The 20,308-nt window shown below is 32.4% G+C and overlaps 2 protein-coding genes across 2 annotated transcripts in view; both read left to right on the top strand.

Moving 5' to 3' along the window:
• Nucleotides 1–5,620: 5,620 nt before the first annotated feature.
• On the top strand, nucleotides 5,621–13,840 carry LOC119835031 (Bardet-Biedl syndrome 1 protein homolog). The gene is made up of 11 exons (XM_038359622.1): nucleotides 5,621–5,897; nucleotides 6,318–6,536; nucleotides 6,953–7,249; nucleotides 7,891–7,979; nucleotides 8,715–8,868; nucleotides 9,211–9,370; nucleotides 9,843–9,911; nucleotides 10,890–11,057; nucleotides 11,684–11,817; nucleotides 12,120–12,254; nucleotides 13,440–13,840. Exons 1-11 carry the CDS (start codon nucleotides 5,739–5,741, stop codon nucleotides 13,698–13,700), a joined length of 1,845 nt encoding a protein of 614 aa, XP_038215550.1. The 5' UTR covers nucleotides 5,621–5,738; the 3' UTR covers nucleotides 13,701–13,840.
• A 1,696-nt stretch (nucleotides 13,841–15,536) lies between these two features.
• Nucleotides 15,537–20,308, top strand: part of LOC119834878 (acyl-CoA-binding protein-like) — a 7,613-nt gene continuing 2,841 nt past the window's right edge. The window contains exons 1-2 of the mRNA XM_038359396.1: nucleotides 15,537–15,547; nucleotides 20,055–20,188. Coding sequence (XP_038215324.1) covers nucleotides 15,537–15,547; nucleotides 20,055–20,188 — 145 coding nt within the window. The remainder of the gene's footprint in view (nucleotides 15,548–20,054; nucleotides 20,189–20,308) is intronic.

The raw sequence follows: 20,308 nt of genomic DNA, 5'->3' as shown, positions 1-20,308 counted from the left end.
ATTAAGCCTCACCATTTCGCCGGGCTTTCAGCTGTTAGGCTAAGAAATATGTTCTATCTGAGGTCAGTTTATTAAGGTATGGCTTAGTACAGATAAAACCAAAATAATCTTAGACGATTACTAAAATATACATAGAAGAAACTGCACATAAAATAATAAGCTTAGAAGAAAACTTTTATACAAAAAAATCGTGAAACCTTACAGTGTTAGGTGCATTTTTAAAAAGTTGAATAGACTAACCATTCAAGCCTATTAAATTCTCTATGTTGTTGTAATAAATATGCTAAAAAATGGTGAGAGTGCAATAAATTCCTACTCTAGAAACAGATTAAGTTGTCCAACGTGGAAACGTGGTGAAAATCTGTCTCCAGTAATATGGTTCCATATGAAATTTTGCATAAAAACTCTACACGTGGTTCGTCTCAGTCAAGTGTTAAATTAACCAATCTCCCTCGTTAAGTCCATAAGTGTAGACATGTTTCCCTAACGAGAGACAAACATCACATTAGTTGGTCGTTAACCCAAACCATTGGACGATAAACACTAATTCAGCTCGTTGTGTTTGCTTTCTATAAATAAAAAAGTTAATTGTCAGTGCGATGTCAGCGCTGACGGTATAATTGAATTTTATGTCCTTTAGAAATATCCTATATAACTAACTAGCGGTCCGCCCCGGCTTTGCCCGTGGTACATATATAGCCTAAAGCTTTCCTCAATAAATGGGATGTCTAAAACTGAAAGAATCTTTGAAAACGGAGCAGTAGTTCCTGAGATTATTGCGTCCAAACAGACAAACAAACTCTTCAGCTTTATACATTTGTATGGATTATACATACTAAAGCGTTGATCGAAAGAACTGGCCCTAATTGAAAATTTCTAATTATTTCAGAATTGGAAAAAACTGTATTACAGATAGCTAGGCTGGGTTAGGGGATACCTTGATTTTAATTCAAGTTTTTGAACTTCAATCTGTTTTTCTTTTACCTCTCACAGAGTGTTAAAACGACTATTTTTATACTGAAAATTAAATGAAAACCATTCCTTGAACTAATACGATCTACATTATAGCTAAGGTTTCCATTTCACTTTGTCTCATAAACATTAAAGTAATACCGCACAAGCTGAGAACCGTAAATCCCTACGTGATGGTATCATAATTGCATTTGGTAGGAGAAAACGGGGCACAGTTGAGGAACAGGTGCGTGGGATTGATGTTTCGGAGATTATGAATGCAAAGATTAACCTACTTTATTACTCGCGGGATGAGATGTTATCGCCAGTTTTTTTATGTTTTAGTCGGGCAAAGGAGCTGGTAGGTTCGCTTCACAGTAAGTGCTACCACCGCCCATGAACATTTGCAGACCTATTGGCTTACGTGCTTGTCTCTGTAAATGGACTTGACGAATTTTAATGGTCTGGGATAAAGAAAGGATTGATGAGGTGAACAAAGGAAGGAAAGGGTAAGGAAAAGGATTGTTCGATGGTCTGTGGAATAAAATGTAATTAAAATTATAAAGCATTTCAATGCTATAAAACTAAACATTATAAAATAAATTTAATAAAGGCAATTTAAGTCTAGAATTTTAATATGCGTAGGTAGTATCAACTTAGGTCCGGATGTGATATGCGCGTGCACAAAACAGATATGCACTGAAAAAAGCTCTCCTGATAAGGGACATTCTGTTGACTTGTTGACTGATTTCGGAGAATTAAACATTTTTTGCTTTTATCAAATTTCGTTTGCTGAATCAGTCACAGACTATGTCATAATGTTTATCCCATATCCATCAGGGGCATTTAACCTGGCAACTCACCTAGTTATATAGTTAGCTGCTCGTCTCGGCTCCACCGGGGTTGTCCTGGTATGAAAAAAAATATATCGGCTCAGTAGATTCAGAGATTAACCCTCACAAACTATTCACACTTTACATAAATTATTAATGATTAGTTAAAACCTACGCCATACAATTTTTTAAACTTAAAATTTTATCTGAGAAAGAAAATGCCTCAATAAACTCAACCTAACCAGGATTGCTAGCAAATGTATGGCTAAATAAACGTTACTCGTGATAAATAATGAGATGCTAATCAAACAACGAAGCGGGCCAAGGATTCGAGGGGCTCTAATTGAATAACTAGTGAAAGAAAATCCATGGTATGCGCATGTTTGAGATTTCATTAGATGTAAGAGACACGGACGGTTATTTAAGGTCATAGTTGGTGGAAGTTTTATGAACTATATCAGGTTGAATTTGAATTTCGAAATCTTAGAATACGAATTTCAAAAATGAGATCGAGAAATGTAGAAAGGTTGTAGCTAATAAAGATGGTTTAGAATTACAAGTACTTAATAAGAGCCATAAATCCTTACGAATAACGAAGCTGCAGCCCAACGGGGCTGCAGCAAATTGTCAAATATCAGGCAGTTCCAATGCTAAACGATCATCAGCAGCTTGAACCAGTAACGAAACAGTACAACGTTACGGTAAAATTGCTAATGTGAAAATCGTGGTGAATCGATTTTCAAAGAGCATTCCTAACGCGGCATGCGACCAGAAGAAGGACAGTTAGATAAAATTAAGTAGCTGATGGATTTTATTTTATATTCTATAGGTATTATGATTAAAGGCACATAATTCATGTATGGATATGTAGACGAATTAAAAGCATCAACGAAAGTATAAAGTTGAAATAAATTGTTTTAATTCTTGGTAGAAAATGTTTAAAAACATACAGTCACGAACATCTATAAGCGACAGTTTTTCGATACTAATCGACCATCTCAAGAGTACTCATAAAAAAGTTATACTAGGAAAAAATAACTAATTAATTACCTTTATTTATATATACGTGCCTATAAGAATATTTTAATGAACATTCAGTGAACAGAAAATCAATAACAAGTTTATGAGTCAACAGTTTCGTACTAGGCGCGTTAAAATAAGAGGAGACAAACCGGTAAACACTGGGGGAAATAACGACCTCATGCTGAGTCATCGAGAAAGCATAATATAGAACATAATAATAATATCATTAGTTATTTGATCGGGATTTCCTTATACTCATATATATATAATGTGATAATGTCTATTACGTACAGTCACAGATTATAGGATTCGTAGAAGGCGACGATTACGCCCTCTACAGAACACACGTGTCTGGTTAATGAGGCATTGTTTTTGTACTTTAATTTTTTAGCATTAAAGTTATGTGGGACAGAAGATGTCGAGATGTTTGTTTGTTTTTTACCGATTTAAAGCAATTTTAAGGTCATCGACAGTTATCTAATTTAGATTTTATAGACATAGAACAAGAACTCTGCAGAAATTTGACATTCCTGTAAAAAAAAACGAGCAAATAAACACATGACAGTTTTTGAACAAACCGACTTTATGGAAAAGCTGGGGTACTATCAGCACTTAAAAAATTCCCAAATTATTACTATCAAGATAAAAAATTCTAAATATTGGGAAAACATAGGAGCTATATAGCTAAATAAACAGTATTCACCTTTTTCAACACACTTGCAAGGAAATTGTATACTAATACAAATACATAGCAGTGTCTACCTAGATACCATATATATCTTACTTCAAATAGTTTTAGTGTGAAGTCCCGTGTCCCCTAGTGGGGTATGGGGCAGATGATGTACATCTGTTTCACTGATCGATTTTCTTTACGGACAAGTAGGTGATCAGTCTTCTGTGTCCTGCCAGACCGAGACATTTTTTTTTTGTGTGTCCCCACCGGGAATTGAACCCAGGACCCCTCGGTTCTACGCTCACGCGTTAACCACTGTACCAAGGAGGCGGTCTCAAATAGTTTTAAACATTCTTAAATACACTATTCCTAATTGACACAGGCTATATTTGTTGTGTTTAATAATATGTTTACTTTATCTCAAGTAACAATGTTCCTTGATACCCAGTGAATGATTAATCTGTATTTTTTTACTAACTTTCATAAACAATAATAGAGGGTTCTATGTTTGTCTGTACGATTCTTTTGTATATGTCATATTATATTTTTCTCAATTCTCAATTCGCCTGGATCAATCACTTAAAAAAAATTATTTTAACTCAATAATTTTGTCTTTTTCAGTCGATTCTTATGATTATTTTTGAGTTTGTAAAGGAATTATTGTCATTTGGTCTCATTTTAGAATTTGGAGATGTACCTTCAGACCTACATACCCATGGATGATGGTGGTATTTGTACAAAAAATTATATGAGGTTACTAATAACCTTTTTAAAGATGAATTTCACATGAAATAAACATTTTGAAAATAAAGTTGGCAAGTAATAATTAGAAGTATTTCAATAAATAATACATGTTTAATAGTTCGCATTGAGAAAATACAGTTTAACAGATATTAGTTCAGCTTCTTTCTCTAAGTAAATATGGATATTTACAGCTTCTCCTTGACCAGGTTGTCTGGAAGAGATCTCTGCCTTAGCGATAAGACTGCCTAATGTATTTTTTTTTTAATTTTTATTCTCATTTGGTGCACAATAAAGTATTTTTGTTTGTTTGTTTGAAACTTTTATGAAGGGTAGTTAAATTTGCTAAGTGTGAATTGGTTATAAGTTAGAAATTATGAGTTAAAAAATTTATTCACACAACACCAATCTTCATACCTAGATCAGATCAAAAAATACATTTTTTTTATTTATAATTCAAATCCTATCATAATCAATATTTAAAAAAAAAATCATAAATTCTCATTCTTCTTCACACATGTTATAAGTCTATTTATTTGAATGTTTCAAATAAGAATCTTATTGGAATAAAAATATTAAATTTGTTTTAAAATAACTTTTTAAGCGTGTAATTTTTAAATTTAATTGTTTTTAGGTGGTAAACTAAAATCTACAAATAAATAAAATAACATCTCTTTTATGTACCGAAACAAATTGTGTAATACATATTCTGAAGCAGTGCTAAATCCCATTGTAATAATAATTTTAAATGTTGGTCGAAAGAATTTATAATAAAGTTTTACGTGTTTCGTACGTCTTAGTACTATTTACCTATTCGGTTTTTAGGAACCATACAGAAATAGTTTTGGTATATTTTCCTAATAGATTTTGTCTGTACCTAGGTCAAACAAATTTGTAAATGATTTATGGTATTAACAATTATTTAATCCTAGAATTAATTAAAAGAACACAAAAGGTTAAGTTATAAAACTTACCATCTCGGATGAAAATACACCATTTCCTTGCAGAGTTGCAGGTATAAATGATAAGTAATTAGAAAAAACACAATGTAATAGTATTTAATTGATAACTTATAACTTTCAAAACTTTTATCACACTTTTAGTTAGTAAACAAAAACAAAGAACTCCAATTTAAAATGTCAACGACTTAGCGCAACCTTGTTGTCATTTCTAATTGATATTTGACACTGAAAAGTACACCGTATCTACTTACAATAAAAATAAAAAAGTTTGTATATTGTAATTGCTGTTTAGATCATTTTTATTTTTTAAATGGCTAAAATATATATTCAGATTTACGATATATTTGAACGATTTCTGAACGGAACGTGGTAAAAAAATTATCCAATTGACAGCTCTTTGTTGTTGTTGCTATGACAACGCAACGCTATCAAAACAAGCTGTGGAAGAAAATGTTCGAGTTCAGTAAAATAAAATTTCTGTTAAAGATAAATACCTAATTGCAAAGACAATAATTCTGTGGTAACGGTATATATTTAATATTATTAAGTTAAACCATGGGTGCAATAAGCCGCTGGTTAGATGTAGAAGTTGGAACAGCAGATATAAATATCAACACATTGCCATCAAATATAGCCTTGGTGGACCTTAATAACGATAATGAAGTTAAACTTGTTGTTGGCGACATGGGGAAAGAACAAGGCCCTCAATTAAGGGTATGTTTGTTTAATTACTTTAAGCCGAAAAAATTATAAATTAATTTTAATAAACCAGCGATCGGAACCCCGTGGTACAAATATAGCTCGTAGCACTTGGGAACACATTCCAGACAAAAACAAGCTAACGTACTTTCACATGTTTTATAACATCAATAAGACTTAATTTCAACTCTTTACAGATTAAATATTCTTTCATTACTTTTTCAATATGTGTATAAAATGAGTCTTGACTATTAATAGATTAAAAAATATATCCATATATATCATGAATATGAAATTTAAATTAATAGTATTAACCATGTATATACAAATTTCGTATTCAATATGATTGACAACACAATACTGGCAGTGAGTTTTTGAAATTAAAATGTAATGTTATCAACCTTATTTAATTCAATATCTTTGTTATGTGTACAGATATTCAAAGGTGCAATGCAGATATCAGACTTTGTTCTACCCGACTTGCCTCTAGGAGTAGTCAGCTTCTATGCAAGTGAAACCATGCCCAAGGCACCACCTTTAATAGCAATTGCGTTTGACTCTTGCATCCATATCTATAGGCATTTGAAGTTTTTCTACAAGTACCAATTACCAACTGTTGATATCAATGAAAATGAGATGGAAATTTGGAAACAGGTAATTGAATTGTATATTTATTAACAAATAAATAAAATTGAACTATTTCACACTTTTTTATTATTTGATTTTCGTCTATATCTAAAACTACCTGTTACCTGCAGCTAACTATGTGGTCAATATAAATTTTAATTGGTAAAAATTTTCATCCATTACCCTCTTGGGGGTATAATTTATGAAAATACTTTTTTAGTGGATGCCTACATCATAGCTCTCCACATGCCAAATTTCAGCCAGTTAGGTCCAGTAATTTTGGCTATGCCATAGACCAACAACCAACAGTCTGTCTGTCAACTTTGCCTTTTATGTATTAGGTTGATTGAATTGATTTTAAGAGTTCTTTCACGGCAATACTCTGTGTTTCGCTAGCACAAATTTAACACACAATCAAATATCATTAAAACAATTTTTTTCAGCTCAAGGATCCTGTAAATCACAATGAAACATCTTTATTGGGTCTTTCAAAAAGCCTCTACTCTTTATCACATAATTTGTGCAGTCAATCTAAGAACTTCTTGCAAATGACCATAGATGAAAAACTAGAGTTTGTAGAAACAGCAGATCCACCAAAGAAAATATTAATACATATATCTTGTATCACAACTTTGAAGATGAATTCCATGGACAAGTATTCCGTGAGTTGTCTTGTGATTGGGACTGAAGAAGGAGATGTAGTTATATTGGATCCCCATACATTTACACAATTAATGAAGGTTTGTAAATTACGTTCTTTAGTATCTATGGTTATGGCAATAACTTTTAATGATAATTGGGTTCCATTATTATCTTTTTTTTTTTCAAGACCTGCAATCAGTCGCAAGACTATAAGCAGATGAGGTGATTAGGATTTCAATTAACCCATTATTATCGAAGACAAAATTTTTGCATTTGCCTCAATAAAACTTTATTTTTCTTTTGATTTTATTCTGCGACCACTTATAAGGTTTACAACCGATTGACGTATTTTTTTGGGTTTGGTAGGAAATAGTTTTCATTTGATCCCATTTTCGAATCTTGAATGGTGCCTCGCATCTAAGTGAACTTTTTTTTTAGAAAAGAAATAAACAATTTACTTCTGTATATAATGCAAATCCAAATTAAAAATGCAAGAAGCTCAATCTGCGAAAAAATATGTATATTTATTATTTTAAATCGTCTAGAGTACATGTAATAATGTATATATTAAAATTGTAATTGTTGTGTGTTATTTTGCTATTATATTTGTAAAGGCGCAATCAAATGCATCTAGTAATGTTTGTAGAATGTGCATTGAAATTTATATAAATGAGGTAATAACTGCAAAGTATAATATAATCGATATAAAGTATTATTTCAATGAATATATTATATGCAGGTGAATATAAACACAGTGAAGGCAGTACCATATCAAATTATTGCAACTGGACTATACAATGTCGATTACAGAATAACTGTAGCTACGAGGTATAATCAAAACTGAAAGCACTATTTCTAGCACGAATCTATGTATTTTATAGCATTCACATGCACTGTAGTGAAAAATTTATTTGAATATTTACATTTTAATTTTCAGTTGTATAGCATTGAAATGCTTTATAAATTAGAAATTTTGAAAGAATAGAATTTCTTTTTTCCCGCCTCGTGATCAAATTTTTTCTAATCTTTCAATATTTCTCATTAATATTTACAATTTGATAGATTGTGCTCAATCGTTTACCAAAGTCTAAATGTTTTCACACAAAACTACTGGAGCAGTTTCAAACATTGTTTCGCCACTATAAAGCTGCATCTTCAATGAGTGACATAGGCTATTTGTATTGTGTGTGTATAGTGCCGAACGAAGCCGGGCGAAGCCGGCATAAAATTATCCAAGGTTATACGTTACAGTCCTGTCTTAAGCAATGAAGGCTGATCACCTACTTGTCCATAAAGAAAATCGATCAGTGAACAGAAGTATATAATACCCCACTACGGGACACGGGATTTAACTTCTGTATTAAGCAATCTCTATATGTCTCATATCAGTTACCATATCCTTCCGAATAAGTTGGACCGATTCTCATGATATTTTGTGTGCATATCGGATAGATCTGAGAATCGGCCAACATCTTTTTTTTCAATGATAAGAGTAAGGCAGAACAGCTTTTGTCTGGTCAGCTAGTATTATTTAAAGCGAACCTTTCATTTCAACAATTTCAGGGAAAAATCCGTATGTTTATTAAAGAGAGATTGGGAGGAAGGTCGGCAGTTGTTCAGGACGGACGATCACATTGTGGCCATTGAAGTTATGACGTTTGATCATAGCGTTATGGTTATATGTTGTGATAAGACTCTCGCCTGTTTTAGTAAGAAGGTATTGTGTGAGAGTTCATTTTTAAAATCCTTTTAGCTGTATGTTTTATGGAACCGACTCCTTTAGACTCGATTTAGGCATACTTTAAAGGGACAGATTTCATGCAAACTTTCTAAGCTTAAAAAAGGAGTTTATCTAATTATCCTAATAGGGATGGACAGGATTAAATAATTTCCTCACGGATACCGTAGAGGTTTCGTGTATAGAATTATTGTTTATTTATTTTTTTTCTTTAGATTAAATGATTAACTATATGTTTGGTATATAAGTGTATTGTGTTGTATGTCTACTGTTATATCATAGGATTAACGAAGTATTCACGTAATAAATCCAAAATACAAGGGTAGGAAGCAATGGTGGTTGAGTCTGGAACACAGGCCAGTGGCAATGTGCCAAGTGCCGGTACTCCACCTCGGAGTCACGCTGGTAGCTGTGGCATTGGCTTCTGGCCACCTGCATCTGTTTGACGGCAGGGTGAAACGGGACGCCATGTTTGTTAGAGGTGTGTTGGTGCATATTACATACGGGAATATGGACTTAGTTTTAGTTGACTTTGTGTCGTTTTCATCTAAGGTTATAAGAGGAAACATTTGTATTGTTTGTATATTAAATTTTTTCACGCGAAAACCACTGGACCGATTTCAAAAACTCTTTCATCAGTAGAAAAGTGCAACTTCACTGAGTGATAGGCTATATATGTACCACGGGCGAAAAGCTTGTGTGTATATAAAAAGTTAAATCTCGCTTCCTTTTACGATATCAATCTTATTGTAAAATGTATTAATTTTCCGCATTTTGTAAAGATAGATCGATATTTCATAGATAGATCGCGCCAAGCTATTAAAAAGATTTTTATACGAGATAATTTTGTAATTCCAATATGGTACAATACGTTTCTTTTGTCAGTGTTAATAGATAAGAAACGATGGATTTCCTCTTTAGATACTATCTGATCGAATTTTGATCGATTTCAGATATAGCATCCGTAATTAAGTTTGGACAATTGGGTCAAGAGGACCACGTTTTCACGATAGTCACTGCTAGTAAGTATCATATAAACAAGCTTCCTCACCACGGACTGGTCAGCCTTTAGTTTTGAAGGTATTAAATACAGAACACCCATCTCCTTTCCCTTACCCTTTTCAGTCCTTTCCTTTATCCTCTCGTCAATCCTTTCTAAAGCCCTTCCCAATTTTAAGTCGGCAATGCATTTGCAGAGGCGTAAGGTGAGCAATCGACCTTATTCCTCTACAAATGTTCATGGGCGGTGGTAGTTCTTACCATCAAGCGACCCACGAGCCCCAATGCGGACTATGATATAAAAAAAGACAGGGACATAGACAAAATTTATTTCAGCACAATACACAACACAGAACATATGATAAGATTAAATGGGTGGTGTGCAATGCATTGCCCTCTGAAAAAGGTTACACAACAATTGTAATATGCGTCATTGCGACGCTGATTTTCGGCTTATATCATGGAGAATAAAATTGGCATAAATTTTATAGCAAATTAAATAATAGAAGAAGAAATATTTCTTTCATTTAGACTGGAATTTCATTACGGATAGAAGATTTTGAGTCTTTTATAGAATAGTGGATTATTATATACTATATATTTTTTATACCTATATATTTTGATTAAATGGCTTATTATTATTATATACACTATATAGGAAAGTAGAAAATGAAAAGCACGCCTCTGGCTACGCTCATGTACGTTACATCACGACATCGCGAAAGTGGTAAAACGAAATTCTCATTAGAATGAGAGGATTTGAAAGACCAAATAAATAAACAAACACACTTTCGCATTTAAATTATTAGTAGCGATAGTAAGGTCTGGTAGAATTCATAATTTATGTATGTATTCTTTGATTTTAGTTCTGCCCACAAATGAATTTGTATCGTGATTTTTGTTAACAAGACAAAATGTAAGGAGATAGATTAACAATTCTTCTTCAATAACTTTCCAGTTTAAAATATAATCCCTTTTTTTTTTCCCTAATTTTTTTTCAGGTGGCAATCTTATGTTAAAAATTTTAAAACGTACAGCTGATTTCAATGAGCATGCGGCGGGTGTCGAACCGACGGCCGTTGCAACCGTTGGACAAAAACCTTGGCTCATACCGAAGAAATCGAAACTGTTTCTAGAACAATCGATGCGAGAGAGGGAAAATGCTGCAGGTATGATGCTTATTATGAATATCATTAATAATCATTTTTAACAAAACATTTAATCACCTTCAAATCGACAGAACCAGACGAAATGGGGCCACAGGGGATACACCAACTAAAAGAAATGAATTACTAAAATCGGCTTACTCAGTCTAAATATCTGAAGTGAGAAATGAGAAAGAGCCATAATAAGTACAGTAGAATTGATGACCTCTTTTTTTTGAATTCCGAAAATTCGAACCTGAGATTGGCGCGTTATATTAATATTGTTAGAAGTCGAAAGAAAGTTTGTATTGAATTTTAGTTTCATCATAATAACAATATACTGCAATTCTGCATAACTGCCTAATTGATGTCAGTTGTTAAGTTGATAACAAATCGCAGTGTGACTGCACAAAGACTATTAAAAAAGTGAGGGTAGTTGGGCCGAACTGAACACCAAGACACAATTCGTATTAACGCGCGACGTTTCTAACTGTTTCGACATTTTAAATAAGATTCGATAGCTAAACGAGTTTTGACAAGTTATGAAAAGCGACTTCTGTATCTTAACTGGCAATTATTCGTGCAACAGCTTATTAAAACACGATCTATATTTGATAATATTATTATAGAAAATTTTTATATGATTTCAGCGATGCATCAAACATTCCAACATGAGTTAGACAGTCTGAGACTGACAGCTGCTAAGACGCTTCTAGAAGTGTACGCCAAAAGCGATAACGCGATGGGAATTGGCGCTTTGGAGCCTGTGAGGTTATCTGCTGAGGTAGGATTTAGGTCTTCCAAGTTTGTGTCTTAGTCTTTTCTTGCAATAAATTCTATTTTACCTACACAATTTTGACTTCATTCTGCTTCTAAAAATATGTCCCCAACATCAAAATATTTTAAATTTACCGCCTTTTCGTGGTTTGTAATGATATTGATGAAATAATTTCGAATTTATAGAACGTAAATGTATCGTGGAATTTTTTCTTAGAAATTCTTATCGAGTTTTTTTTAAGAAGTATAATTATATCTTAGTATAGATGAATTATAACTAAAAATGTTGTTTTATTATTTTTTTGTCAGGTACAAGGACTCGGCCCAGTGTTTCGTATGACGCTGATTATAGAGAACACATCCAAGGATAAGGCGGTCGTCGGTCTGTCTGTGCTCTTTCACACACAAGGAACAAGCTATAAAGTCAATAACCCTTATATAAAGGTAATAAGAACTATTTTCGGTACAAATGCAGTATATAAATATATTACTATTATTTATTGCTTAATAGAATATGTTTGAGTGATTTAAAGGTGGAAACGTTTCCGAACATACGAAATGTTTAAAATATTATAAAAAAAAAACGTTTTGTTGAAAGTATATATATCTCTAGTCTACTGGTTTATAAATAAATAAGAACCACTTAAACGTCCATTGCAATAGTTATACGAATTATAAATTACGTTATTGATTGAAATATCGAACAATAACTGTCTCCTTCACACTAATGAGCTTGTGTACGCGCGAGCGAGACGGATAGATTTCCGTGATATCATTCACTTGCACTGCGCAAGTGCAACGTGTAAATGTGTTGAAAGTGTCAGCTTTCAGTAACAGACTATATCATCTATGGATTTAAAGGATTAAAACAGACAGTTCAAATGAACTCGTACAAGAAGTTGAATTATTGAATATCGATTATGCAAATATTTATAATAATATACGTATTAATTCATAAGTTTACCATCGTTTTAGTCGTATCGAAAAGGTTCCTTTTTGATAAAAAGGGAATAAATCAATTTGATTATAATTTGTTTAATGTCAGATTATTACGTATTTACCGGCGTGATGTATTTTATAATAATGCTTTCCTGTGGCGCTCAAAATCTATTATTAGATAATCAGATATTGCTCTCTTATCATAATTGATAAGATAAGATGTATATATTTTTTTCATTCGACTGGAAAATTTTTTATTTATGTTTCTTTGGTAATTGAACTAAGTAAGTAATAATAATATTAAATGATTAACCAAAAATCACGTTTTGGTTTTTCCTTGTCTGTTTGCTTGCATTTTTAGAACGTTTTTCGGATGAATTTGCAAACGGTATCCTACAAAGTTTTTAATATAGGTAATGGTGATGCATGTCTTATTGTGGTTTATGTATGCGATGTTGACCGATTCTCAGACATACCCAATATGCACACAAAATTTCATAAGAATCAGCCCAGCCGTTTCGGAGGAGTTCGATAACTAAAATTGTGATACGGAAATTTTATATATAAGATTATAGTTTTGATTTCGCACATGGACAACATGTACTCAGGTACTACCCGAGTCTAACTCCAGGTATTTAACATAAGGAAATATATAACATAAGGAGTGAGAAATTGGTTTTTGTTTGCCAGATCCCACTTCTGACGCCGGGGAGTCGACTAAAATTCCCAACTAGAGTGGAAGAAATATTCAGTGAGAATATAAATCCAGATGTGTTCTTCCGAACAGTAACGGGTCAAGCCGAGGGGTCCTTGGTGAAAATACTCCTTCTGAAAGAGGGGAAATCGAACCCGATACTGGCGGCGACGGTGCAAATGCCTCCCACTGATCCGATGATGGTGCCTTTTGAGAAAATACAAGCTACATCAGATTTTAATGATATTGCAGATTGACGTGGGGCTTTGGTGGTTATTGAGAAATTAAGTTTTTTTTTTTCATAGTATGCAATTTTGTGTGATGAATTCGTGAAAAATTGTATGGACTTATACGTCATAGCTGTTGTCTTAAGAAATAAATGCATATTAAACATATACAATTGTTTTTTATTTATATGTAAATATAATTGTTTAATTAAGTAAAAATAATAGATGTTTTGAAGTGGAGGTACGATTTATAAAAAGGTATTTGGACGTTATTTTTTGTTTAAAGTATGTAAACGAAGCTAATTGAAAGATTGGTATTTTTTGTCTCAATTTGAAAGAAAAGCAAGAATTCCAGATTAGCTAAAGCACTGCGATAGTGTATGCGCGTGCGGCCCTATCATTACAGTTACTACCCACAAATCTAAGGGGGTCGCCCCTTATCAACGATTAGCAATTTTATTTATCATACTACAATCTCTCGCAATAAATCATTGATGGAATTAAAATTGATAATGTTAAAGTAATTTCGATAAGTGCGTCATTGGAACGACCTTTATTTTAACGCGTATGATAGTAAAGTTTGGACGCAGATTATAATGTTAGTGACCGGCACTTTGCCGCACTTTAATGTTTTGATACAAATTTCAAATGCGTATGTTTTTTGAGACATGTCTCTAAATAATTTACGTTTTATATTTTGAATTGAAATCATGACTCATGTGACACGTGTTTGTGTAATGAGTGTTTTTATGATTTTTTTTTATGTCATAGCGGGCAACTGAGCTGGTGGTTCGCCTGATGGAAAACGATCACCACCGGCCATGAACATTCGCAGAGGCTCAGACCTCTAAGAATGCGCTGCCCGCTTTTAAGGGATAAGGGAGAAGGAAAGGATTGATGACTGGAAATAAGGAATGGACTGGGAAGGGCGAGGAGAAGGAAATCCCTCGATATCTAATAGCAATATGGAATAGACCTGGATGCAGTAACGTCTTAAACCAGTACTTATTACAGTATGGAAAAAGGCCGAACTATATTGATTGTCTATCATCACTTTTAGTGGAATTAATACTGCTTTAAGACGGTCACTGATGCGAAGTTTTACTTAACTACCTGTGCTCCGTGTTTTCATCCACCTCGTACCTACATGATATTCCTGATCTCTTCAATAATAGGCTATTCAACACAAAAACAATTTTACCATTCGAATCAGTAGTTTTTGAGACGTGTTCAAACAAAGTCTTCAGCTTCATATAATTACATAGTATAGATATGTCGTCAATACCCACAATTTCAATGTTAAGTTATTCTGTAAAACTTTTTTCATCTATCTCATAACATTTATTCCTTATTTTATAAATAAAAAATATGACTGACTTTTATAAATTAAAAAATATGAATGACTTTTAACATTTAGTAGGTAATAGGTATTTTTTATCGATAGGACTACTTTAAATCTTGCTGTAATACTAACTCATGTAAGACATTGATTTATATTTAAAATACAAATCGAAAATATAAAGTAAAGCAATTCAATTAAATATATTCAAAAAAAAATAAAAAAATAAAAAAAAATTCGAACATTCTTAAATTACATATTATATGTAACTTAACAATGTTCGAAAATTCTAAAATAAACCGTAAATTCTGAATATACACAAGTTAGTAGGTGCTATAACACTCAGATACATATTTAGGTTAAAATTGTCGAAGGTGTAAGTTTGCAATCACTTGACCTCTTTAAGCCGATGAGATAATGCGATAAACTGGACGCAAGCGTGGAAAATTATGTTTAGGCGTATCAGTTCCATAATCTTTAACTGGAATTAGGTGTCGTTATGCATTTTATGTTTTGTAAATAGCATAATGCTATTGAGGTGGGTTACAATTAACCCAGGTCTATTTTTAAAGATTCTTCGAAATCTAAATATATACAACACAAAGGTGACTGACTGACATAGCGATCTATTAACGCACAGACCAAACCGCTGGACGGATCGGGCTATAATTTGGCATGCAGATAGATGTTTTAATAAATTCTACCCCCAAGGGAATAAATAGGGGATGAAAGTTTGTACAATTAAAATTTGTTAAGACCGCGCGAGCGAAGCTTCGGGCGACAGCTAGTGTACCTATAAGAAGCACTGAATTTACAAGGGTCATTGGGTATTTAGTTCGGGCATTTGACACACCGCGTATAGTAAGAAATTTGGGCATTTTGTGCAGCTTGGGTATTATCAGTAATAAAATGGTATTGGACGCATTCTCGTAGACCAGGGAGAGTTTTAATTAACAATGTTAAAGACCGTTAACTAAGAAAGAATGTAGAAAGAAATGTAATAGGCGCGTATCTCCAGGGCAATATATTCTTAGATATTTATTCAAGTTAAGAATATTCGTTATATTTTTGTTATTGAAATGGAGATAATAAAAACTCTGGATCATAGATCATAATCAATTGACATGAATAAAACCTGAATAAGGAATATTTGGTGCATCAACTCCATCTTGGTGCTTGACCTATGACAAAAACTACACGTGGGAATGTAAATTAGTTATAGTTCGCCCAGTAAAAAGTTATCTGGTAACAAACAAAAAAAAAAACAATCAAATTGATAACCTCTTCCCTTTTATGAAATAAGTTAATAAAAAGAGTAACACAACGAATTGATGCGAACAACAATACATAACAATAGTGCGTTATGTTTTATTTCGATAGGTTCTCGACATAGGTCTTACTCATAGGATGTAGTTAAAAACAATTTAGATTGCGTTTATTATGTAGTAAATACGCCATAATACAATTATTTACAATTAATTTATTATCCATCATTATATTCAGCGATAATACTATGATAATACCTAGGTACCTATGAATTATATCTAGGTAATTAGTTGGTTAAAATACATTGTATAAATATAGTTATGCATATTTTATTCCCAAAATAATAAATGTGATTTTTTATAAGCTATTACCGAAGCTAACAATAGAAAATACATATAGCAGAAAAGTTTACATAGAATTTAGTTTGAAAAGGTTTTTAAAGTCATATCGTTGGATTTATTGGATTAACTGCAAATTTAGATAACATCGGATATTGCGCTTTATTGTGCAAGCGTGTTGTGTTTTTGTTTGTTGATCAATAAATCCAATATATACATATATAGATATTAGCTGTATGTAGAAGCCCTTATACTGTTTTTTTTTAATTACAATTTAGGAAAATATGCGTATATACGCCGATGAAAAAAGTGTTTTCTTTTTCCTTTTTTGGGTGTCTTGTCTTGTCTTCTTGATGTTTTAGTATATGATAAAGTAGGTCTTTAGACATTTTTTTTTATTTATAATAATTAAATAATTTAATGAATAAATAAATAAATAAACCCAAATAATCTGTGGTTAAATGGGGAGGTTAATATGGGATACTCCGTCACATATCCATCAAAGTACACGCGATAGAATACTACAGGCCATTTCATGTCTATGTTCAAGACTAAGCAGCCTACTCCCGATCAAATTCGGAGCATCTATAATCCTTTCGATGGAATCCCATGTTCCCAAGTGACTACAGAAAAACAGAGATAATCTGAAATTACTGGTAAATCATACTTACTAAATCTTGGGAGTTTTTTTATGTCATAGTCGGCAATGGAGCTGGTCGTCTGACGGTAAGCGCTACCACCGCCTATGAACATTTGAAGAGGCATAAGGTCAATTGCAGATCTTTAGCCTCTTCAAATGGATAGCCGACTTCAAATTGGGAAGGAATTTAGACAGGATTGACGAGAAGAATAAAGGGAAGGACTGTGAAGGGTAAGGAAAAGAATATAGGCCTCCGGCTCCCCCACTCACCATAAGAAACACAATAGCATGCTGTTATTTCACGCCGGTTTTCTGTGGGGGTGTGATACATACACACAAATACATACTTAAGAGTTACGTATTTAGATAATATAATATTAATTATTGAGATACAAACTAGTTACAAATTACTAAATAGAATCTCATTTTCTTTCATTCAAAAAATATTAAACAATCAGAAAAGAAAAATGTCTCAAGAAAAACCGATAGCTGTGTATAAGTTTTATTTACAAGCCCTAAATTAATTGGATAATACATTCCGATAAGAGCAGGAACCGTGAAAATTTAATACGAGGTTCGACTGGCGACTTCGTCAGTGACTTGCTAGAGCTTCTTGCTTTAACCTCTTGGTGAGTATTTTTTATAAACATTAATTTAATAAAAATAATATATAAATATGAATTAAATTGTTTTGTGAGTGTTATTTTTAGGAAAACTTTTCATTTAGTTAGGTGTGGATTTCAAATTGTTTTGTGTCTAAAACAATTCTTTAATTCAAAAACATTATTTTAGTTCATGATTTGTGTTATTTTTATTGTGATTTCATTTTGAATTATGCAAATAAAGTGAAAATTTGTGAATATTTTTATTTGTTGCGAAAACTTTAATGTTTTTCTTTTTTTATTTATTCTTCGAGCACGAAATAGTAGGTAACGCTTTTTAAATCATAGTTACATAATTTATGGATATAACTTATTAGTTTATGCAGATTTTATCTAAATAATAACATACAGCAGATATATAAATAGCAATAAAAACATTTATGATTCGGACGATGTCTTAACATAGATTATACACTTATATACGATGTCTTAATATCTGTTTTTATAACATCAAATACCTAGGATATACCGATAAAAAAAACTTAAAAATGCGTTTTATGTTATCGTCAACCAAATTGTCTCACTTGCTCTTATACAGAGCACCTATACCAACTTACGTAAGGAAATTATGGAATCCAGGCAGTCCTATTAAAAATAATGAGATAAGCTCATGAAATTAGTGTATTGCCACTAATCCTTATATTTATTGCATTAAATCTCTCGTTAAAATGGAGCATTATCGAGTCTATTGTCTAATTGGAGTCTGTTACATACAAACACATACACATACAGTAAAGCTAATAATAGCGTGTCAATGTAATCTAATCATATCAACGAGTAAAAGTAATTTTTACTAGTAAATAGTAATAGCGGACAATTTTGTTTGACTCTTTATTCAAATAATCTTTTACGTGTAACTGCGGCATAAATTATGGCCTTGATGCCTTATTCTTTATCTACATATTGACGAGACATGGTAGGTACTAATAAGTAGATATTATTGAAAGTGATTAGGTAATAAATATCAATGCATTGTTCGTAATAAATACTTAGCTATAAGGAGTTATATTCAACCTAAACTGTTTGAAGCCGATTTTTCAGACCTTTATCATCATTATTCTTTCATCATCAGCAGCCCATATAATATGTTTTACCCACTTTTCCCACTTTTCGGACACAGGCCTCCTATGAAGGTTCGGACCATAATCATCCATCACCATAGGTTGGCAGATGTGCCGCTATGCCGCTTTCCTCACCATTTTTTCGTTCACCGTTTTGAGCAGTGTTGATGTTATCCATGCGCAGATAAATTGAGAAATCAATTTATTTCCTGCACGCCCGCCTGGTCTCGAACCCCGACTTATGGATCCTATGTCCGAGGTCCTCGCCACTGAGCCACCACTATAATTAGTCGTTGGTTAAACTTATTGTATAGAAAGTACATATTGTTTGAAACAATATTTGATGAATTTATTTTAACGAACGATTGAAAAATAATATAATAACTTATTACAGGAGTCATAAACCTTTACAGTTCTATAAATTTTTGCCATAATTTGAGGCTTCGATAAAATGTAATATAAACATATAAATTTAAAGTAGGTACATATAAATGTTCTTCTAAAAATATATGATTAGCGTTACTTAGGTACTCCCATACATCTAATAATTCATTAGCATACTTACTAGGTATACATTTATTAAAATTATATTCAACTATATAACTATATAGATATTGTTCTATTTGGGTATTTTCTAACTGTCTTTAATATTTAAGCAAAATTGTAGTTATAAAGCGTGAATTTATTAGGCGAAGACACATACCGTAATTATTATAAGATATCCTTTCTCTTATCTGTATTTTTAAGTTTATGTAATCTACTAATGTTGTGAGGACTGAATAAAGATGTTTTTATTATTATCATTAGCTTAATGATTTCTTGTATTTTTTTCAGATCTCCAATAAATTATATTCAACATGTCCCTTAACGAGGTGAGCACAAAATCCAGATCACTTTTATAAATGTGTTTCTTTCTTTGCCCTTCCTTCAGCAGTAGATATTGTAAATTTTGATTCAAATTCATTTTATACTTAAATTGATTCTCTGGAGAAACCGACTTCTAAGAAAGTTATACTGACTAGTTCTTAATCTTATAAGTGTTGATGCTTATAAATACTTGAACAATTTTAAATAATAGGAATGTATGTGGTTTACAGCAATTCAATTCAGTCGCTGAATCCGTAAGGAACTGGAAGACAAAGCCCTCCGACAATGAGAACCTGGCTCTTTACTCTCTGTACAAGCAGGCCACCATCGGCGACGTCAACATTGGTCAGTATCATGGACAGGTTATTTATATACACATACATACATACAGGTACATAAAGGTTATACATACGTAACGTAACGTTGATAAGTCGATCTCTTTCACTCGTACTAATAAAACAAATT

This window comes from Zerene cesonia, chromosome 20 (assembly GCF_012273895.1).
Source record: "Zerene cesonia ecotype Mississippi chromosome 20, Zerene_cesonia_1.1, whole genome shotgun sequence".
In the NCBI taxonomy this organism is placed as follows: Eukaryota; Metazoa; Arthropoda; class Insecta; order Lepidoptera; family Pieridae; genus Zerene; species Zerene cesonia.
Note: the sequence above shows the minus strand (reverse complement) of the source record. Positions and strands in the feature narration are given on the sequence as shown.

Coding starts and splice junctions, on each gene's coding strand:
- LOC119835031 (XM_038359622.1), top strand. CDS start 5,739: ATGGGTGCAATAAGCCGCTGGTTAGATGTAGAAGTTGGAACAGCAGAT. Junction 5,898..6,317: donor AACAAGGCCCTCAATTAAGG/GTATGTTTGTTT, acceptor TTATGTGTACAG/ATATTCAAAGGTGCAATGCA. Junction 7,980..8,714: donor AGAATAACTGTAGCTACGAG/GTATAATCAAAA, acceptor CAACAATTTCAG/GGAAAAATCCGTATGTTTAT.